The 23,796-nt window shown below is 42.3% G+C and overlaps 1 protein-coding gene across 1 annotated transcript in view; it reads left to right on the top strand.

The window, feature by feature from the left end:
- LOC133774237 (chondroitin sulfate proteoglycan 4-like) overlaps nt 1-23,796 on the top strand; it is a 79,639-nt gene that overhangs the window by 36,864 nt on the left and 18,979 nt on the right. The window contains exons 6-8 of the mRNA XM_062211898.1: nt 1,269-1,467; nt 5,273-5,404; nt 11,184-11,356. Coding sequence (XP_062067882.1) covers nt 1,269-1,467; nt 5,273-5,404; nt 11,184-11,356 — 504 coding nt within the window. The remainder of the gene's footprint in view (nt 1-1,268; nt 1,468-5,272; nt 5,405-11,183; nt 11,357-23,796) is intronic.

Here is a 23,796-nt window from a genome sequence, read left to right as displayed (position 1 = left end):
TCCCACCCAGGCCCTCCCACATCCCACAGCCTGTTCTGACCTGGAATTGAGTCAGACCAGGTCACACCTCACACAAGCCCCACGTTGACTCCCCACTGCACTCAAGAAAAGCCTAGGTCATTGCAGTGATGTCCCAGGTTGGCTTGCTGTGGCCTTCTGTTATGTTGTTGACTCCTCTCCTTGACTCTTCATCATGCTAGCCCTCCCACCTTGGGGCTGCTTCCTCTGCCTGGAGGGTACTGCCTAGGCACTCACACATTCACAGGGCCCCTGCTTTACCATCTCCAGCCTTTCTGCAAACAAATACTCAATTCAGCAGTCTCCCACTCCTGAATCTCCCTCATCTTGCTTTATTTTTTAAACATTTTTTCATAGTGCTGTGACTTTCCAAGACATTATGTAATTTATTTCTTTTTTATGCCTGTTCTCTCTTCTCTGTGTCCCTTCTTCTGCTCTTGCTAGAATGTGGGCTCCATGAGGACAGGTATCTTTATTTTCTCACATGTTGCAAACACCCAGACCAGTACCTGGAACACAGTAGATGCTCAGTAAGTGTTTGATGAACTATTGAATCAAGATGTTTAGGCAATATAAATATAATATAAATAGACTCTAAATGCAATTGGAAAATGGAATAGTACTCAGATACAGTTGTAGATGAAAGATATCAATGCAGCAAAATTGAAAGGCTATAAGAACTAAATATTGTTTGCCTGCAGGACAGGTAGGATAAAGGGAATAAAAAAATGTAGTGTTATTTTCTCCTTAACTATTTAAAAACTGGAACTATTTAAAACTATTAAAAAGCAGGTAATTACCTGTTTCCTAAAGTGACAGACAGACACCCCCAAATCAATCCTTCTAGATTGGTTCTGTTACCTGGGATTCCATGTGGAGTATCTAGCATATACCTGGCACACAGAAGGTGCTTAGTAGCCATCCATTCTTATTGTTATATTTTATCTAAATGCATATGCACTTTTTAAAGTTATTAATTTTGAATAAATAATTGTGAATGCCATTTTAAACAATCAAAACCTCATACACCTTATAAATTAAGTAAACTCTGTAGCATGCCTTGCATTTCATCTGGCATTTAATTATGTATCTGTTTTGAATTAAGAAACTTCATGCTTTGAAAACTCTGCAGAGTTGGTATGGTTTTTAAATCTTTATGCAACGGGCTAAGGTGCCATAGCTCTCCATTTTTCTGATGTGATGTGGTTGGGATTGGTCCTCAAAATGTCTGTGGGTCTGTTCTTTTCAAGGTGTGGGCGAATTCTGTCACAGAGATAACCAGTGGGGACCTCCATGCAGAAGACAAGGACTCCTTGCCGCAGGACCTGGCCTACTGGGTCACTCCACCCAGCAACGGGCATTTGGCTCTCAAGTCCTTTCCTGGCCGAAGCATACAGAACTTTACCCAGGCTCAAATCAATGAGGGCCAGCTGGTGTTTGTTCACACTGGTATGTCATGGAAAAAGAAATGTGAAACTAAAATGGGTCTCCATCAGTGGTTCATGTGGTAGTCATACTCAAGTGTGACTGGCTGAAAACCATAGGCCACTACAAACTTTCCAAGCACTGCAATTTTATAAAACAAGTGACATGTTTTAGTAAGGCTAATAATGGTGGGTACCTGTAACTCTTATGTGATTTTTTAAAAAGCTTTATTTATTTTATTTAAAAGGCAGAGTTACAGAGAGGCAGAGGCAGAGGCAGAGAGAGAGAGAGAGAGAGAGATCTTCCATCCGCTGGTTCACTCCCCATATGGCTGCAATGGCTGGAGCTGTGCCAATTGGAAGCCAGGAGCCAGGAATGTCTTCTGGTTCTCCCACGTGGGTGCAGGGGCCCAAGGACTTGGGCCATCTTCTGCTTTCCCAGGCCATAGCAGAGAGCTGGATCAGAAATGAAGCACCCGGGACTTGAACTGGCACTCATATGGGATGCTGGTGCTGTAAGCGGCAGCTTTACCTGCTATGCCACAGTGCCGGGCCCCTCTTATGTGATTTTGTCAAATTTTCATATAAGGTCTATGCTTAAATTTCTCCAAGTGCATTTTCCCAGCCACCAAGATAGCTTCTCTTCTCTGTCACTCTCCTTCCATCATTTAACGACATAGGGTAGCTTGATTTGGACATTTGTTTATTACCTGTTTCCCCTGCTTGAGAAAAAGCATCACAAAAGGGTCAAGACCTTTGTTTTGTTCACTCTTGTGTCTAGACCCCTGACTGGAACATAGGAGACGATTTAAATGCACATTTGTTGACAGATGAAAGTGCTGAATACCTGATAGGTTCTAGGTAATGTTCCAGAAGTTGGGTATACATTCCTGAACCAATACTTGTCAGTGAATGAATACATTAATGAATGAATGGCGGTAACTGTAGTCCTAAGAGATCCTGGCATTGAAAGGCGATTTCTTCTTCCTCCTGTCCACCAATAAATCAGTAAAGCCAAAGAGTCCCTGGAAGTCTGCAGAAGGGATGACCCCACCCCTTGACAAGGGTGGCCTGGCTTTGTTTCCGGGCTGCTCCGGTCAGTAGATTCAGAGGAGAAGCAGGTCACTCCTGGCCTGCAGTGGGACTGGGAGGGAGCATGGGCCGGGAGGGCATGGTCAGGAAGCAACATGTCCTACCTTTTCAGTTATTCTTAAATGTCTTCTTTGAAATCATAGTAGAGAACACAGAGGAAATAAAGGGGAGCAGAGTCTAAACGCCAAAATCCTAATGACCTGATTATCTTCACAGTGAAAGCAAAGAATCTGAAAAGAATAATTTACTGGGCGGATGTTCTCACCTAGTGCTCCACCCTGTAGCCCTGGCCCTGAGGTTGATTTTATTAGAACAGGTCCTCAATCTCCCCACATATGTACCAAAGCATTATTGCTAGGCTGAATGGTGTTGCCTACACATATGCATTTCCATTTTTAAAATGTGTGCAGATGTGCTAATTAATAAAATATCACTCATCTCAAGAGGCACTGGATTGAAAGGGTGTTGGGGCAATTATGTATGTGTTTTTCAGTACTAGATAGTGAAAATCCAAGTACTATATGGAGAAGACCAAGAATGTTTTTCACTGTTGTGAAAGGACGATCCTGTTTTCAAAATGGAGAGAATAGCTGTGCACAGGAAGTTTTTTTTTGTTTTTTTTGTTTTTTTTTTTTTTTTTTGCATTTCTGAAACTCTACCATCCACAATGCCAGGGAGTCATTGCCTTCTCTACCCACAGTCGGGCACCACAGGAGGTACGGTCACATCATCCATTTCATTTCATTCTCAGAACCGTCAGGAGCGATGACCCCATTTTCAACATGTAGCAACTGAGGCTCAGGTAGATGAAGTTGACCTGACCCCAAAGCCGAGCTGTTTCCATTAGCTGCCTTCCACTGACAGGCAGAGCAGGTTGAGGAACTGAAGATACTATTTGCAATGAGGGATTAAGTCAGAAGTTAGCTCTCTGGGTTGATTTATTTATCAACTCCTAGGTCAATATTTGCTTTTGGTGAGTGAGAGAAGATAATTTCTCTTAGGAAAGCAGATTGTAGACCTAAAGACAAGCTGAACGTGAGAGCCCATCCATTACATTTTCTAAATGGATGTGGAGGCAAGCTAATAACCCTCAGAGTGGCTGGAGCCCAGCTGCAGATGAACCGGGAGCTGCAACCAGCTGCTTCTCCCTTGGTACATCTGTCCATCATCAGCCACAAACAAAGGCTTAGTTCTAATTAGTCTCTCTTAGCATTTTATATTTGCAAAGTGCTCTGCCATTAATGTAATTCACTATTCCACATAACAACCTAGGAGCTTGATAAAACCAAGATGTGAGAGGCTAAGTGATTTATTTAAGGTCACCCTTCTGAAAGTGCTGCCAGGAAAAATCAGAGATTACACAATGGAAAAGCATATGTCAACCCTATTTTCGTGTTTCCCTCCTTATCTCTCTTTGGTCATAATTAGTCTGGTAGGGCACACCCATTACAATACTCTTTATTTGTTATAATTCCTTTTGATTCCATTTCCATTGTGTTTCCGGAATCATAAAATATTGCAAGTGCCTAATGACAGGCTGCATTCTCTCCTTAATTTCATGTTTCATTAGATCCGACTTTCAAAGTGCTACTTCTGGAAAAACAAGCAAATGAAAAGTAACATTCGCTTTTGAAGCCCTGTTCTGAATTAGGCAGACTCAGATTTCTCTCTCTTTTAGTGGTGACTTTGGAGTGTAGTGGGAGATGTTTAACAGTCTATAACCTTTTCCTTTTCCTTTTTTTTTTTTTTTTTTTGTGAGGAATCAAACACTGCATACATAACAAAGTCTTGGGAGACTGTTAAACCACCAACCTACTCTGTATTAAGTCATGTTATCGAGAGAATACTTGAACATAATTGCAGAATCTGACCATGCCTCCTTGGTTCCTTACCACATGTCCCTGAGGGTGACAGAGATGTAGTACTACTCCTCGTGTGGTGCAAAAAGGTAGGGCCTCAGCATTTACCACTGGATGGACATTTTTAAAGTCTGGTGGCAGCATGAACCCTGAGCTCTCTGCAAACTGGTCCCGCCCTGTGCTGTTGAGTCAGATTGGGAAAGCCCTCCAGGGACCTGGATCAATAGGGGTCTGTCACAATCCCACTTCTGCAGTAAGTTAATTTATAACCTTACTGATATCACTAACCCCTTGACAGAAGTGTGGGAGTAGAATTCTCTCCTTGTAGAGATTTAACAAAAGCAAACGTGGTCTTTTTCCTCTGTTAGTGGAATACAACTGCCTTTGAGACAGATGAATAATTAGAAGCGCAGGAAGCTATCTGGAGGGGTGAGTATTATTAACTTCACCCTAGTTTTGAGTTTCAGTATTATCAAGTCAACATTACTAATGTTTCAGAAGTGTGTGTGTGTCTGTGTGTGTGTTTGTGTTGCAAACATGCATTATTTTACTGGTAGAAATTGATTCCAAAAGAATAAAATGCAAGTGATGGATATATCTAAAAATTATTTTTAAATTTCCTGGAGATGACATCTTTGCTTTCTTTTATTGTGCCTTGTGGTGGGGAAATCTACATTTTAGACCTTCACTGATGCTGTTTCAACTTTGTGTCTTTGGCCTCAAGAAGTTCACGGAAAATTTGCATTCACTTTTCATTCCATTTTCCCACAAAGCTTTTTGAAGCCCCTCATTTAGCACATGCTCAGACTGAAGAGGGTCAAAGTGGGCCGCTTTTGCAGAACAACCAGCCTGACCCCAGCACAATTCCTTCTTCTCAAGGGGCAATGTCAGGAGGCTTCAGCTTCCAGGTTACCGATGGTTCGAACTTTGCACCTCGACAAATTTTTAGCATCATAGCTCGAGCTCTGACCATCAGCCTGGAAGTCAACAGAGGACTGCGCATCTTTCCAGGTAAGATTTTAACTCAGGCAAGTCCTTGGGTTTTCTGTGTTCTTCTGCTTATCAAGAAATTTTCCACCCTCAGGGTAGGAAGTAGCATCTTTCACATGGACCGATACCAACAACATTGCTAAAGTCCCAGAAAGGGCTTTTTTTCCCCTACAAGAATTTAACCAAAGCCAGGCCGAGTCTTTCTGCAGACCTGGTCTCGTTTCTCTTCTCTTGTCTTCGGGACAGAGTGTGCTGGTCAAGGGTGGCCAGGGGGAGTCTCTGAATCTGCTGACTTTGTGGCCCGGGTGCACTATTTCCTACTTTGTCCTCCTTAGAACCATTGAAGGAACAAGGAGAGCCAGGCTATGCAGTGGCCTCCTCATTTTACTTTCCTGGATTTTTGTTTTATTTATTTCTTTGCTTGAAAGAGTTACAATGAGAGAGAGAGAGAGAGAGAGAGAGAGAGAGAGAGAGAGAGAATATACAGAGAGAGAGAGAGAGAGATTTGTTGGTAGGGGAAGGAATCTTCCATCTGCTGGTTCACTCCCCAAAAGGCTGCCATGGCCAGAGCTGGGCCAAGTTGAAGTCAGGAGCCCGGAACTCCCTCCAGGAGCGCAATCACTTGGGCCATCTTCTGGTGCCTTCCCAGGTACATTAGCAGGCAGCTCGATTGGAAGTGGAGCAGCCAGGACTTGAACCAGTACTCATATGGGACACCACTGTCGCAGGCAGCACCTTAACCTGCAGCACCACTATGCCAGCCCTCTCGGGGTTTCTCTTATCTTGACCATAAAACACTGCACTTGCTGGGGAGTTCAGTGAGAGCTTGCAGCCTGTGTTCTGCCCTTAGCCAGGGACATCAGCCTGGCCGTCACAGAAAGCACTGAGTGAGGGTGTCTGGCTCAGCACCTGCATCAGAGGGGGGAAGATTGACCTAATGGCAAGAGTAACAAAAAGGGGAGAAAAAAGATTGAATTTGTTATTTTGAATAATCACTAAGGTGAACAATATGGAAAACAATAAAATTTCAAATGTCCTGAATGTTTGGAGGTTGGGGGGGGGGGGGCGGGGGAAGCACCCCTGTGTGCTGTGTCTTATTTAAATGATATGCATTACCAATAAAATACAGATGGAGAAAGACACTAATAATTTCATTAATTATAGCCACTCTTGCCAGTTGTTCTAACCACTGGGAAGCTTGCAAAAATGCCAGTGCCTGGGCCTCAGCTTACATCAGTGGAATGGGAGTTTGTGGAATGAGCTTGGCATCATCTTCTTAAAGTCCTAGATGGTTCTGAAGTGGGGCCAGGATGGGAATCTGTGGGGCTGGACTCGGGACCAGCCCTTTAATCCCTGCAGTGATGTGACGTAAGAGCTTCTCACAGGAAGCTGGCAGGGTTTGTGGCTTACACAGCGAATGCAGCTTGGCCAGGCAAGCTTGGTCAGCAAGGGTTGCAGGGTCCTCCTCCTTCTGTAATAGACACAGAGAAGCCTGACTTTTTGTTGGTAGCTATTAAAAAACCTATGTTTAGGAGAAATTTTTTATGACCTTAAATATTTGAGTTAATGAAGAGGAATCTTTTCAAAATGTTATGAAATATGTTAACCAAGATTCTTCTCTCTTGAATCTTTTCTCTGAGAGTAAGTGTGATGCTCCCACCAATTTTTTTCAGGGTAATTAAGGTGCCATTTAATTTTTTTTAAAAAAAGTAAGCAAACTATTACATCTTAGTAATATATGAAATGTGATCATCTGTTTTTAAAAAGTTCCAAAATCAGGGTTTTTCTGGGTAAACTGATTCTGGCTTACTCACTGAACGTAGTTGTGTTAATGGACAGACAAAGCCACTGCAACTTAGCAGCTTTTGCGTTTCTGGTGCCTGCTTTACTGAATAGTCCTTTGGCAGGAAGAAGATAGTAAAGTGGCCCAGGTGAAAGTATCAGCTTTGGAGAACTACGCCAGAGAGGCCGTGCTCACAGCCCTCTGTTCAGTGTTTGCACACAACCTGAGGAACGTCCTCTTCTCCTTTTCCAACATGCCCTACACGGTCTTGACCTCATCTCCCTGTCCATGAGCCCACCGAGGGAACGTGCACATTATTCTCAAATCCCAGAGGGAGATGTTCCTTCTGGGAAGCTCCTCAAGACCAACAGCTCTGTTGGTCTCCTGGGTTGCTGTCGCCTTCCATCCACACATGGTGACTGGTTTCCTGCTCTAGCTCCTGGGGCCAGCAAGGAGGAAGCTGGGTTTTTACATCCATTGCCGTTAAATGGCTCTGACATGGGATCCAATCCCTACCTGGGTGAGTGTGGAAATGAGAGCTGTGGAATCCCAGCTTTTAGAGTGGGAATGGAGCCCATGGGTCATCTAGCCTTGCTGATCCTGGCACTTTTTCTACCTTAACATCCCCCAGAATCCCCTGGTGTGAGCATGGTTCAGAGACCCAGCTAAACCTGTGCAGTATAGCTTGGACACTAGCCACCCAAGGTTGGTCCTGGCTGGCTGTGTGAAATCATGGGGTGATGACGACAGGTGCCCCACCTTTCCTTTTCCTTTTTCCTCATTTTCCTACCATGTAATGTCAAGTTCTGCCCTGGGGAGGGGTGCACAATGTGTCCCTCCTCAGGATGTGACTGAAGGCACCAGTTGTCAATCATGGTTCAGAGCCTATACAAGTATGTTCCAAGATATCAAGGGAATCTACTCCTTTTTATAGAACTACAGCCTTTTAATATCTGCTATATAAGTAGAAAATCTATTCCTATTATAGGTTGGCTATTTGCTACTGTTGGTATCTTGTGTTCTTATAGTTTTTTGTATTTTTTCATCTACTGCAGTAGATGGTTAAAAAGAATTTAAGTGATATGATGTGTATAAAAGCAAGATAACAAAACAAAAAGGTTTAAGGTTCTGTAATAAGAGACACAGGCAACAAGATTGGGTGCCAGCTTTGACCCACATCCTATTCTCACATCAGGCAGCAACACTCCTTTATTTGTGGGCAGTGTTCCAGGGCTGGCTGTATTTTAACAAGGGTTTCCTGAGAGCATGGCCATCATGGTAGCTGTATATTTGGTTTCCTTCTCAGTGGAGGAAATAAAAGACTTGCTGTCCAGAACAGTCACTGTGCAAAACATGGTGATGTTAAACGTGAGTGACACAGACTGGCAAAGCAGCACAGGTTCAGAGGAGGGATGTCTCCCCTAGACTGGAACCGTCAGAGAGAGCATATTGGCCAGGACAGGTCTTGAGCTATCCCAGTGAAAGGATTTATATTTTGAGGGATGGCACTGTGGAGGGATTCAGTATGGCAAGAAGAGAACATGACCATGGAAGTGAAGACCAGGGAAGAGGAGTGTGTTTGGAAGGTGGGAAGTAATTTATTAAATGGTTAATCACATTATTTCCTTCCTTGGACATCTTTTACCCACTGAATCCAAATAGAATGATATAGGCAATATCGTGTCAAGTTTAAGAATACTTCTGAGTCTGTGTGACTTGCATTTGACCATGAGGGAAATTTCTTAACCCCTCTGAGCCTCAGCATCCTTTCTTAGTGATGAAGAAAGAATTACATACATACTTCCTAGGGTTACTGTGCTATCTGAAAGCAAAGGCAGGGGCTGTATCTGTGCTGTTTCTAGGTATATATTTGCTCCTTAATGTAGAGCTTTTTCATCTGTTAAGCAGTTGATAATGTTTGTGGAATACATATATAAGAACTCCAAGCCTGGGACCATGAAATCCTTTGCAATTATGATGGTGGTGGTTCTTCATGAACCAAACAAGCTAGGATACAAGTACATTTGAAAAATGTCATATTTAATTTTTACTTATTTATGTATTTGAGAGGCAGAGACAGACACACACATACAGAGAGGGAGGGTGGGAAAGAGGGAGTATGAGAGAAGGCAAAAGAGACAGAGAGAGTGTTTCCATCCATTGGTTCACTCCCTAAATACCTACAGTGGTTAGAACTGGACCAGGCCAAGGTCAGGAGCCAGGAATCCAATCTAGGTCTCCTGTGGGGGTGTTACTTTGTGGCTCCCAGAGTGGGACTCTAACCCAGAAACTCTTAAATGGAATGAAAGCATCCCACTCAGTGTCTAAACCACTGTACCAAACACTCTCAGTTTCCCAATGGACTATGTAGTTCAAGTCCCTAGGTCTTTGTGCTGGCTGTTTCCTTGGCATAGGGCAGCTTCATTTCTTGTGTACACCTCTGAGACCATGCTGAATTATAGTCTCCTAGACCTCTCTGTCCATTCCACACTTTGGATTCTCAGAGCTCTTTCAAATATGCTTACACTTTTCTAGCTCTATCGTGGTTATTTATATCTACATCACTCACTCTACTCCATTGGCTTTTAAACTTTTTTTCATTATCCTAAGTCTGAATTTCTTTTTTTAAAATTTTATTTAAGGTATACAAATTTCATGTATATTTCCTATATACAAATAGAGGAACAAAATGATACTTTCCACTCTACCCTCCCTCCCACCCACACTCCTACCCTTCTTACTCTTTCCTCTCCTACCCCCATTCTTATTTTTTTCAAAGATCTATTTTCTTGAAGGCATCAGTGATGAACTATTTGTTTTTGTTTCTCTATGCCAATTAGATGCTCAACTATGCACAAGATCTTCTTGATTGAGTGAATAAATCTGTTTCATTTGAAACATTTTACATGGCTGTGGTTGGAAAACCATGAAAATAGTACTCTCTGCTCTGGTTGTCTTACCTATCAAATAGTTAAGTTTCTGAATTTAATAAATTTTAACAATGTAGAAAAAGAAAAATAATGTTAGTCAGAAGGCTTCGCTGGTTGACTCAACTTCACAAGTGATTTATCAATACCTACTCAGAGGGCTACTCTGGAAAGGCCTAATGCTAAAGCTGTTTAGCAAGGACTTACACAGGAGGGATGAGGTCAGAGTCTGGGCTGGATGCATTATGTGTTCAATTCATACCTGTCATGCTGCAGGCTGGACGTGTAGCCTGCATCGTTGGAAAGTAAAGGGATGTGTACTCTGACCTTGTGCTCCTCCAAGTGTGGTCTGTGGGTCTTCTAGTCTGTGAACCGAGAAGAAAGGGAAGCAAGAGGAAGGGTTTAGTTTTTATAACTTGACAGCACTGTGTCATTTTTATTGTATTTTATAAAATTATTGGTCCACAGTGGAGTAGGGAGGAATCCTTCACGACAAAGCATTCGAGAAGCGCTGCTTTCCCTTGGGTGTCCCTAAGCCTCTCTTGCCATTGGTCACCAATGAGGTCATGTTAGCCACCCTGTGTGTTACTGGCCCTTCCCTTCTTGACATTCACATAGGCCTTCATTCTGTACAGTGTCCATGCAGGGTGCACATCTGGGGATCCCCAGAAGATGTCTCACATTTGCTCAAGAGCCAGCCTCTCGCCCTAGGTACCAGCAGATGGACACACCACTGAGGATCTGCATCCATGCTGCCTGTGCGGTCTCAATGCTGTACAATTTGTCTTCCCCTTCATGTGCCCAGAGCTAAGCCAGGGGCCATCCACACCCTGGAATCCCGTTTTTCCTCTAAGGACCCCTGGGCCCGGGCTGGGGTCAGGTGGTGAAGTGAGAAGCTGGTTTTCCCTGGGGCGGCAGTAGCACAGCAGGCCCACAGATGGGTACAGGAGGGATCACTGGCTCCTCACAGGCCAGTTTCACGTTGGCGCGAGTCAGTATCCACATTTATAAGCAGGTATTTTCCAAAGTGTTTCCAGGGCTCTGTCAAGAGCGTTTCACTAGCTGGCAGCACGTTTCCATCTTCACTTAGGTTCCACCAAGCCGCTTTCCTCTCGTGACCTGAGAGCTGTAACCAACGATGCAGACGGAGCAGGAAACAGAACTGTGACTTTTACGGTCGTCAGTTCCCCTCGGCTCGGGAGGTTGGTGAGAATGAACTCTGACAACTGCACGGAGGATGTTTCCGTTTTCACCCAGCATCTGGTGAGTTCTGATGTCCGTGCCGCTGAGCAGGGCAGGCCTCTCATTTGTCTTCCTCCTGTTAACCCGAGCGGACGTGCCCATTTGCCCAGGCCATCACTCATTTCAGCTGTGCGGGGCCTATATCCAGACACCTGGCAGGGGCACGACATGAGACGTGATTGTCAGAAAACACTAAGCAAATGTGAACCCTATGTCTAAAAAACACAAAGGGATCCTTTTACCACTGAGACTGACTGAAAAGGAAATCTCAAGCATAGCTGTGGGAGTAAATCCTGCAGGACCTGTGTGTGTGTATGTTCATATTCAATACATGAAATGACAAGGTTATTTAATATAGTACAATTACATGTATCTGTATATACATAAATATGTGTGTGTGTATTTAATCTGTAACCAGAGACATCTGTTTTAAACTTCACGGGTATTTTGCCATCACCACCTTCACACAGCTTCTTATTTAAATAAATTAACCTACCTGTTTTCTTTTTTTTTCCCCTGGGGCATTCTAGCCAGGAATCTGACTAACCAGACATATTTATTTATGTGATTTCATTTTCTAGAAGTCTGTGTTTCCAAATAGTCTACTTGAATATGGCCATTCTCTTGTTTGCCTTTTTCCAGCCTGAAGCTCTATGCATGGATCTGTTAGTTGAATTGGCTGTGGCCTTAAATGGCTCAGGAATGAAAAAAATCTAAAGTCAAGTTCAGAGGAAATCACGAGAGTAAACTGTATGTCTGCCATTAACCTTTGAGCCATTTGTCTTCAGTGTGATTTGGCAGGATTCAATTTGGCTTTTGCTTACAATTGCCTTTGTCTGGGATGCATTTAAGGAAACAGGTCATGAGGCTAGAAAAGCTGTAGTGAGATGCTGAAAAGAAGAAGCACAGATTCTCTGGTTCACAAGTGACTCTAGCATCCCCCACAAAAAGGAGTAGGATGAAGACTACATTGTGTGGGGAGCTGAAATGAACCCACAGACATCAAAACATGCCCAGGATCAGATTGCATGTTGGATACTGACAAGAATGATACTATACAGAGATGCCTTAGCTTCAGCCATGATGATCACTGCAAGCATTATTTTCAACTATTTTTGATTGCAATTATATCATGGTTTAGACTCAGGGGCCAGGAATCTTTTTTCTGCCAAGGGTCATCTGGATATTTATAATGGCATTTGCTGGCCATACAAAATTATCAACTTAAAAATTAGCCTGCAATAAAAGATTTATTGAATTTCGAGTCCTGCCTGTGGTTGCTTTGGCGGGGCTGGACCTAATGATTTTGTAGGCCTTACATGGCCCATGGATGGATGGTCCTCATACCTGGTTTAGATCATATGGTCTCAATGGGCTTTCATGGGTATAGAAGCCAAGATTCACTAGGTTATGTTGCGTAACAACTCCCAATCTCAGTGACTTAAAATGGCTAAAATGCATTTCTCAGTTGTGCTGTACCTTAGCTGTGGGTTGCCTGTGGTTTTGCTTCAGGATCTGATTTGAAGGAGCAGAATCACAAGATGACTCTTAAGGCTTGTGTTCAGCAGTGGCATGCAGAATTTGCATTGGCCAAAGAAACCCACACAAGCCAGCTTGATGACTACAATTCCATTGTCGGGGGAGGGGGAAGGTATAATCTTATTTGGGAGGAGGCATTGACTATTTGAAACAATCAAACCATCTACCCCAATGGGCTAGCCTGGTCATCGAATGCTGCCTCTAATACTGGAAATCAGGGTACCATTTCCTCTGGAAACAAGCTACCTAGAGAGTACTACATGTTTGCATACAGGAAATGAATGGAATGAATAAATGAATACTAGATAGAAGGCCCCAGGGCAAGCAAAGTCTTGATTGATTAAAACCTGGTTATGCTGAGGTTTCATTTCTTTCGCTTTATAATTCCTTCTGCTTTTGTGAGCAAAGAGGCCAGTGGTCAGAAAACCTATTTGCAATGGCAGGTATTGGCCAGAGCAGGCGAGGTGTTAGGCTGGGCTCGGGCTCTACAGCGATGTCTGGGATGAAGGGTCCTTCCTTGACTGTGGGTTCCTATGGAGACAGGAGCAGGCTCCAGTCTGGAAGCACAGACAGGGCAGTCTACAAGTTGGGGTGGTGAGGGAGGGGTTTCCTGTCCTTCCTGGACAGACTGTACAACCGACAGCTGCCACACCAGTGGCCTGGACTAGTGCTTTTACTCAAAGGATGAGGGAGAGACTCTTTTATTGTGCACAAGGCATTAGATTGTATCAGGCTGTTTCTATCAGGCATACCTCTGGATAAATGATCTTTTTCTCCCTAAAACAACATCTCAGCCGTATTTAGAATCTCTAGAAATTCAGCATAGCAGCCCACAGTTTCTGCATCGTTGGTGTGCAACTTGCAGAGGGAGAGTTTTCCATTTAAGAATCAGATACCCTGTTGCTGCTCTTTGATCTACTGTTGACTACTTGTGATGAGCCCAAGTCCCATGGACCCTGTATTTGGAAGATCTGGATTAACTCTGTGACTTAGGGCAGATGAATGTCTTTGAACCTCAGTTTCCTTGACTGTAAGTGAGGAAAATAACAGTAATCTGTGAACATTCACCATGTACCAAGAACTAGTCTAGCCTCTCACCATATTACTCCTTATCCCCATGTAAACACTTGGATCCCAAAGCACAGGAAGGTTGAACTTGCCATGGGTACACAGGAGTAGCGGAGCCAGGACTTGAACCCAAAGCCTCTGGATATGGATGATGCTCCTGTTGACTAAGCCATATCTTCCTCCAAGTGTTTAAATGTGGCCTAAGACAGATAATGTATGTGAGATGTGTAGCCCATTCCTCCACATCTAGCAGATACTAAGTACTGGCTGTTACCGTCTTTTTGTCTTGGAGATTTGAGAAGTCCCTTTCCTCTCCTTGTTGAAACATGGGTTTCATAGAGAGGGCACTTCTCCGGGACGCTGGGATTGGCTGCTGTGTTTACCCTGACCTGCTACAGCAATTTAATGAATGGGAATGAGGTCATCGAGGACAGTGACATTTGCTCCACCTTACAACCTATTTACACTTTCCTGTTGTCTGGGCAGAGTCCCTGGTATTCGCTGAGTGATGACGAGAGCAGAAGCCTGAGGAAAATGTAAGGGGCCTCGTGGCAGGAGGCACAGGCTGGAGGAGAACTTAGGGGCGGAGCTGGGGCAGCTCCAGGGACTCCTCCCCAGGGGTCAGTGTGAGGACGCAGGGACGGACTCCTCATCGAGCAGCCAAGAGCCGCTCTGGTGAAGCTGGCGAGTTCTCACAGAATGGGTGCATGCCATTAAACTCAGTCCCTGTCCCGCTGCCCTGGAGCCGTCCTAAAGAACCTGGGTGATGCAAGGAGGGGAGAGGGTGTGCAGAGAAGACCCCTGAGGATATGGACCAGCACGCATGCCCTGCCTCTTTCAGGCAGTTTGGTGGTTCAGTGTGTGGATGTGATTTCCCGCATATATATGTATTATATAAGTGGAGTCAGCATTAGACTTCTAATCTCAACAGCTTCGATCTCAACTCTCTTTATTATGCTTCGTGTCATACTTTGACAAAATAATTGTGAGGAAAATATTTGTATGTCATCACTTAAAAATATTTTCTTATCCCACAATAAATTCACTATAAATGCATGCTTCATAATTATAAAAATAATATCAGAAAATATGAAAATGCTGCATTTTGATGGAGGAAGTGCATGGTGCCACCCATGAATTCAGGGCACTGGGTGTTCATCTGAAGGCACCCGGATCCTGATGAGCATGTGTGTTCCAAAAAAGCACTTTGATTTGTAACTAGGCAAGAAGAAACCTACTTTTCATCTTGCTGGCTTACCCCCTTCTAGACCCTGCCTCCTTTTTCACATGTAAATGGAATGTGAATCTTTCTCCAACTTTATTGCCTCTGTCAAATATGTCCTGGTCGACTCAGTCATGTGAGAAAGGCTCCAGTTACTCCCGGCTGTTCCAGATCGTTGGGAAGTAAGGGGAATGGTGGAACCAGACTGTGGAGGCGGCATAGTTGATCAAAATCTCTTCCCGGAAGCACCCAGTGGAGACATTATTTACATGTATTATGCAGCCATCAGAGTTAGTCTTGTTCAATCTGGTAGGTGACAGAGAGCGGTCCTCAGGATACAGCTTCAGTTGTCAAAACCGTCTGTGTCCAAGGAATCAAATGGCTTTGATTACCATGGGGTTTCCCAGCCCAGTTGTTCTAAGAGCCACTTCCATCCTCTGCCCTGCTTGGTGTCCGACTGGGACAGTGTTTCAGGCAGTCAGCGCTTGAGGGTCCCTGCACGCCTGTACCTGAAGGGACTGAGTTGTCCTCAGCCCTGTTCCACCCAATGCCACTGTGTCATTTGGGCATAAAGCTTGCAGTGTCTCTTTATGGGTGGAGAAGTTTTAAAAATTGCCATTTTAATCAGTGGATATAGTTCATGAAAAGAAATCTCAAATCTCTTTATAATGCTTCGTATAATACTTTGACAAAGTAATTGTGAGGAAAATATTTCTTATATCATCGCTTAAAAATATTTCTTATCTCAGAATAAATCTACTATTTTCCAAACCATACCATGTGAGCCTACCAAGATAAACAAGTAACATTCTTGTGATTCACCGGATGTCTGCCTAAATGGGAAAAGCTAAACCACAAAAACCTTTGCTGAAAATCTTGCATCCTGAAGAGTTAAACATGAGTACACAGGGAAAAAATATGATCAGATTTTAAAATTAAATGAAGTTTATTTATTTTTTTTTACAAATTGAGATAAACGACTTCATTTCAAAGAACACATGAGCAAAATAAAAATTGGATTCTCTAAGGCACTGATCCCATCTAAGTCGAGCACAGAGTCATTCCAGTGCTTCTTGAGATCACTGAGCGTCCTTAAAAAGCCAAGTGTTCCGGTGTAAGGCTTAGGATACCCAGTCTCTCTTCTTTCCTGTAAGGCCTTTGCTGGCGTTGCCGCCCTGTGCTGTTGTGGATGGGAGATTGTGCATCTTAGTCTCTACTTGTACTTGCAGTATACACACAGGTTTAGAAAATGATACAATCGAGAATCTCGCCAGCGCGGGAACGGAGGTCGGTAAGACAAAGACCTGAGAAGTCCGAGACATTGGGGGGAGGGGGAACAGAGGCCTCTCCCTTCACTCACCAAGCAAAACAAAGAGCACCGCGATTTTACATATGTAAAGCTCAGCCAAACTCAGTATCTTTAGCGAAACTGGAGAACACATTGAGGGCTGCATAGATCAAACGAATACCCACAGAGGCTAGATTTCAACTACCCTCAACTCCACTCCCAACTGAGTCAAAAGAAAAAAAAAGAGAGAGAGAGAGAGAGAGAGCGCGTCCCAGCAAGGAGCAAGTAATCCGGGAGAGTCGCTCTTTACACAGCCTTAAACCTCAAGAAACAAGCATAGCTCTCTAGCCACACCCATCACAGCCCCTAAGGCTCCAACAAAACAGACAGCTCACTCAGAGGCACAGTATAACGAGAGAAAAAAACAAAAACAAAAACAAAAACAAAAACACCACAAATTATCTCTAACATGCCAAGCAAGAAACATAGAAGCGGAGGTACCAAAGATAAGGATAGCACTATGACGCCCCCAAGTGAACAAGACACGCCAATGCAAGATTATGAAGATCAAGAGTTAGAGCAAATGCACGAAGCAGATTGCAAAAATTTCATAAGAACATTAAGAAGTTCTCAAAAACAAATTCTTGAACTACAGAAATCCTTAATGGACAAGATAGAAAATCTCTCCCGTGAAAATGAAATATTAAGGAGGAATCAAAATGAAATGAAAAAATTAGTGGAACAGGAAACTGCAGTACTGGCAAAAAATCTCAATGAAATGAAGAACTCAATAGATCAAATGGCAAACACATTAGAGAGCCTTAAAAACAGAATGGATGAAGCAGAAGAGAGAATATCGGAATTAGAAGACAGAGAACAGGAAAGGAAACAGTCAAATCAAAAAAAAGAAGAAGAAATCAGTAATCTAAAAAATACTGTCAGGAATCTACAGGATACTATTAAAAAACCCAACATTCGGGTTCTAGGAGTTCCTGAAGGCATGGAAAGGGAGAAAGGATTAGAAGGCCTTTTTAGTGAGATACTAGCAGAAAATTTCCCAGGTTTGGAGAAGGACAGAGACATCCTAGTACAGGAAGCTCAGAGAACCCCTAATAAACATGATCAAAAGAGATCCTCACCAAGACACGTCGTAATCAAACTCACCACAGTGAAACACAAAGAAAAGATCCTAAAATGTGCAAGAGAGAAACGCCAGATTACTCTCAGAGGATCTCCAATTAGACTTACAGCTGATTTCTCATCAGAAACCCTACAAGCCAGGAGAGAATGGCGAGATATAGCCCAGGTACTAAGAGATAAAAACTGCCAGCCCAGAATATTATATCCTGCAAAGCTCTCATTTGTGAATGAAGGTGAAATTAAGACCTTTCACAGCAAACAGAAATTGAAAGAATTTGTCGCCACTCGTCCAGCCCTGCAAAAGATGCTTAAAGATGTGTTACATACAGAAACACAGAAACACGGTCACCAATATGAAAGAAGGTAAAGGAAGGAAACCTCAGAGCAAAAGATCACAGGAAGCTCAAACCAGATATTAGAAAATATCTTTGGCAAATGGCAGGGCAAAGTTACTCCTTCTCAATAGTCACATTGAATGTTAATGGCTTGAACTGTCCAGTTAAAAGACACCGATTGGCCGATTGGGTTAAGGACCAAAACCCATCCTTTTGCTGCTTACAAGAAACCCATCTATCCAACAATGATCCATACAAGCTGAGAGTGAAAGGCTGGAAAAAGATATACCACGCCAACAGAAATGAAAAGAGAGCGGGCGTAGCCATCTTAATATCGGACAACATAAACTTTACCACAAAAACTGTTAGGAGAGACAAAGAGGGGCACTATATAATGATTAAGGGATCCATTCAACAGGAAGATATAACGATTATCAACGTATATGCACCTAATTACAGGGCACCAGCCTATTTAAAAGACTTGTTAAGAGACTTAAAGGGAGACTTAGACCCCAATACAATAGTACTGGGGGACTTCAATACTCCACTCTCAGAGATAGACAGATCAACAGGACAGAAGATGAACAAGGAGACAGTAGATTTAAATGACACTATAGCCCAAATGGATCTAACAGACATCTACAGAACATTTCATCCTACATCTAAGGACTTTACATTCTTCTCAGCAGTACATGGAACCCTCTCTAGGATTGACCACATACTAGGCCATAAAGCAAGTCTCAGCAAATTCAAAAGAATTAGAATCATACCATGCAGCTTCTCAGACCACAAAGGAATGAAATTGGAAATTGGCAACTCAGGAATCCCTAGAGCACGTGCAAACACATGGAGATTGAACAACATGCTCCTGAATGAACAATGGGTCATAGAAGAAATTAAAAGAGAAATCAAAAATTTTCTGGAAGTAAATGAGGATAACAGCACAACATACCAAAACCTATGGGATACAACAAAAGCAGTGTTAAGAGGAAAGTTTATATCAATAGGTGCCTACATCAAGAAATTGGAAAGGCACCAAATAGATGAGCTTTCAAGTCATCTTAAGGATCTAGAAAATCTGCAGCAAACCAAACCCAAACCCAGTAGGAGAAGAGAAATAATTAAAATCCGAGAAGAAATCAACAAGATTGAATCCAAAAAAACATTACAAAAAATCAGCCAAACGAGGAGCTGGTTTTTTGAAAAAATAAACAAAATTGACACCCCATTGGCCCAACTAACTAAAAAAAGAAGAGAAAAGACCCAAATCAATAGGATCAGAGATGAAATGGGAAACGTAACAACAGACGCCACAGAAATAAAAAGAATCATCAGAAATTACTACAAGGACTTGTATGCCAGCAAACAGGAAAATCTATCAGAAATGGACAGATTCTTGGACACATACAACCTCCCTAAATTGAGCCAGGAAGACATAGAAAACCTAAACAGACCAATAACTGACACAGAAATTGAAACAGTAATAAAGGCCCTCCCAACAAAGAAAAGCCCAGGGCCAGATGGATTCACTGCTGAGTTCTACCAGACATTTAGAGAAGAACTAACTCCAATTCTTCTCAAACTATTCAGAGCAATCGAAAAAGAGGGAATCCTCCCAAATTCCTTCTATGAAGCCACCATCACCTTAATTCCTAAGCCAGAAAGAGACGCAACACTGAAAGAGAATTACAGACCAATATCCCTGATGAACATAGATGCAAAAATTCTCAATAAAATTCTGGCCAATAGAATGCAACAACACATCAGAAAGATCATCCACCCAGACCAAGTGGGATTCATCCCCGGTATGCAGGGATGGTTCAACATTCGCAAAACAATCAACGTAATACACTACATTAACAGACTGCAGAAGAAAAACCATATGATTCTCTCAATAGACGCAGAGAAAGCATTTGATAAAATACAACACCCTTTCATGATGAAAACTCTAAGCAAACTGGGTATGGAAGGAACATTCCTTAATACAATCAAAGCAATATATGAAAAACCCACGGCCAACATCCTATTGAATGGGGAAAGGTTGGAAGCATTTCCACTGAAATCTGGTACCAGACAGGGATGCCCTCTCTCACCACTGCTATTCAATATAGTTCTGGAAGTTTTGGCCAGAGCTATTAGGCAAGAAAAAGAAATTAAAGGGATACAAATCGGGAAGGACGAACTCAAACTATCCCTCTTTGCAGATGATATGATTCTTTATTTAGGGGACCCAAAGAACTCTACTAAGAGACTGCTGGAACTCATCGAAGAGTTTGGCAAAGTAGCAGGATATAAAATCAATGCACAAAAATCAACAGCCTTTGTATACACAGGCAATGCCACGGCTGAGGAAGAACTTCTAAAATCAATCCCATTCACAATAGCTACAAAAACAATCAAATACCTTGGAATAAACTTAACCAAAGACGTTAAAGATCTCTACGATGAAAACTACAAAACCTTACAGAAAGAAATAGAAGAGGATACCAAAAAATGGAGAAATCTTCCATGCTCATGGATTGGAAGAATCAATATCATCAAAATGTCTATCCTCCCAAAAGCAATTTATACATTCAATGCAATACCCATCAAGATCCCGAAGACCTTCTTCACAGATCTAGAAAAAATGATGCTGAAATTCATATGGAGACACAGAAGACCTCGAATAGCCAAAGCAATCCTGTACAACAAAAACAAAGCCGGAGGCATCACAATACCTGATTTTAGGACATACTACAGGGCAGTTGTTATCAAAACAGCATGGTACTGGTACAGAAACAGATGGATAGACCAATGGAACAGAATAGAAACACCAGAAATCAATCCAAACATCTATAGCCAACTTATATTTGACCAAAGATCCAAATCTAATCCCTGGAATAAGGACAGTCTATTCAATAAATGGTGCTGGAAAAATTGGATTTCCACATGCAGAAGCTTGAAGCAAGACCCATACCTATCACCTTACACAAAAATTCACTCAACATGGATTAAAGACTTAAATCTATGACCCGAAACCATCAAATTATTAGAGAGCATTGGAGAAACCCTGCAAGATATAGGCACAGGCAAAGACTTCCTGGAAAATACTCCAAAAGCACAGGCAGTCAAAACCAAAATTAACATTTGGGATTGCATCAAATTGAGAAGCTTCTGTACCTCGAAAGAAACAGTCAGGAAAGTGAAGAGGCAACCAACAGAATGGGAAAAAATATTCGCAAACTATACTACAGATAAAGGATTGATAACCAGAATCTACAAAGAAATCAAGAAAAACCACAACAACAAAACAAACAACCCACTTAAGAGATGGGCCAAGGACCTCAATAGACATTTTTCGAAAGAGGAAATCCAAATGGCCAACAGACACATGAAAAAATGTTCAAGATCACTAGCAATCAGAGAAATGCAAATCAAAACCACAATGAGGTTCCATCTCACCCCGGTGAGAATAGCTCACATTCAGAAATCTACCAACAACAGATGCTGGAGAGGATGTGGGGAAAAAGGGACACTAACCCACTGTTGGTGGGAATGCAAACTGGTTAAGCCACTATGGAAGTCTGTCTGGAGATTCCTCAGAAACCTGAACATAACCCTACCATACAACCCAGCCATCCCACTCCTTGGAATTTACCCAAAGGAATTTAATTTGGCAAATAAAAAAGCCATCTGCACATTAATGTTTATTGCAGCTCAATTCACAATAGCTAAGACCTGGAACCAACCCAAATGCCCATCAACAGTAGACTGGATAAAGAAATTATGGGACATGTACTCCATAGAATACTATACAGCAGTAAGAAACAATGAAACCCAGTCATTTGCAACAAGATGGAGCAATCTGGAAAACATCATGCTGAGTGAATTAAGCCAGTCCCAAAGAGAAAAATATCATTTGTTTTCCCTGATCGGTGACAACTGAGCGCCAAAGAGAAAACCTGTTAAGTGAAATGGACACTATAAGCAACAATGAACTGATCAGCTCCTGTCCTGACTTTAGATGTACAATGTAATACTCTATCCTTTTTAGTATTCGTTGTTGTTGTTGTTGTTCTAGTACTATTGGTTGAACTCAGTAATTAACACACAATTATTCTCAGGTGTTTAAATTTTAACTGAAAAGTGATCCCTGTTAAATCTAAGAGTGGAAAAAGAGAGGGAGGAGGTGAACAATCAGGAACATGCTCAATCGGACTGGCCGCAAATGGTGGAGTTAGAAATGTGCAGGGGATTCCAACACAATTCCATCAAGATGGCATGTACCAATGCCATCGCACTAGTCCAAGTGATCAATTTCAGCTCACAATTGATAGCTCTGATAGGTCTGGGAGTCAAAGAGATCACACAAACAAGATAGGTATCTGCTAATACTGATAGAATCAAAAAGGGAGGGAAAGATCCAACATGGGAAGTGGGATGCACAGCAGACTCATAGGATGGCAGATGTCCTAAACAACACTCTGGCCTCAGAATCAGCCCTCAGGGCATTCAGATCTGGCTGAAGAGCCCATGAGAGTATAGCAGGCATGGAAAGCCAAGATACCATGGGAAAAAAAAAAAAAGACCTAAGTGAATGATCTCTGTGAGTGAGATCCCAGTGGAAAGAACGGGGCCATCAAAGAAGGAGGTACCCTTCTCCGAAGGGAGGAGAGAACATCCACTTTGACTATGACCCTATCGGAATAAGATCAAAGTCAGCGAACCCTAAAGGCTTCCATAGCCCTTGCAACTCATGACTGGAGCCCAGGGAGATTACTGACGCCATGAACATGAGTGTCAAATTGTTAAGTCAGCAACAGGAGTCACTGTGTACTTACACCCCATGCGGGATCTGTCCCCAATGTGTCGTCTAAAGCCAAGTGATGCTACGACTGGTACTGAAACAGTATTTTTATACTTTGCGTTTCTGTGTGGGCGCAGACTGATGAGGTCTTTGCTAATTATATACTGAAGTGATCTTCTGTGTATAAAGAGAATTGGAAATGAAAAAAAAAAAAAAAAACAACCTGGTGTTAAAATGGAAAAGGCATAGAAAATTAATTATTTTGAAAAAAAAAATTATGTAGGATCTCTGTCTTTAATGTGCTGTACATTGCTATTTTATGCTATAATTAGTAATCCAATGGTAGTTTTTTCACTTGATGTTGCTATATGGGCAAAATGTTGAAATCTTTACCTAATATATACTAAACTGATCTTCTGTGTACAAAAAGAATTGAAAATGAATCTTTACACGAATGGAAGGGGAAAGGGAGCGGGAGGGGGGAGGGTTGCGGGCGGGAGGGAAGTTATGGGAGGGGGGAAGCCATTGTAACCCATAAGCTATACTTTGGAAATTTATATTCATTAAATAAAAGTTTAATAAAAAAAAAAAAAAAAAGAAAATGATACAATCAATTCTGGGTTAGGAATTTTGTCTCATTACTCCTTCTCCCGGAATCTGGTTTATTGCTGAATAACATTTATATTTTAAGGAATTGTGAATACATTTCCCACAGAATAGAGATTAATTTATTTCAACTTAATGGAGAGTACAATCAACTTGATGGATCATTAAACTTTGATCTTTGAATTTGCAGAGGGAGGGAGGGACCAGGGTCTTCCTGTGATTGACTATTCCTGCCCACCCTCACCTCTGCTTCCTTGGGGTCTCTGGCTTAATGGCAAGTGGACTCAGCTGTCTCTGTGGACATTTGCCACCAGCTTTTTGTCTTAGCTATTTTGTTTTTGTCATTGTAATTCACTGAATTACATGCCAGCATATTTTCCCATGTGTAGCAATTACTGCAATGTATTACCACTTAGTCACCCAAGTTCCAACTGAAGATCGTTCTGGATACTGGCCTGATTTTAAAAGCCAAACCAT

The sequence above is a fragment of the Lepus europaeus genome, chromosome 15 (assembly GCF_033115175.1).
Source record: "Lepus europaeus isolate LE1 chromosome 15, mLepTim1.pri, whole genome shotgun sequence".
Taxonomy (NCBI): domain Eukaryota; kingdom Metazoa; phylum Chordata; class Mammalia; order Lagomorpha; family Leporidae; genus Lepus; species Lepus europaeus.
The sequence above is the reverse complement of the archived record's forward strand: the minus strand, read 5'-3'. Positions and strand labels throughout refer to the sequence as shown.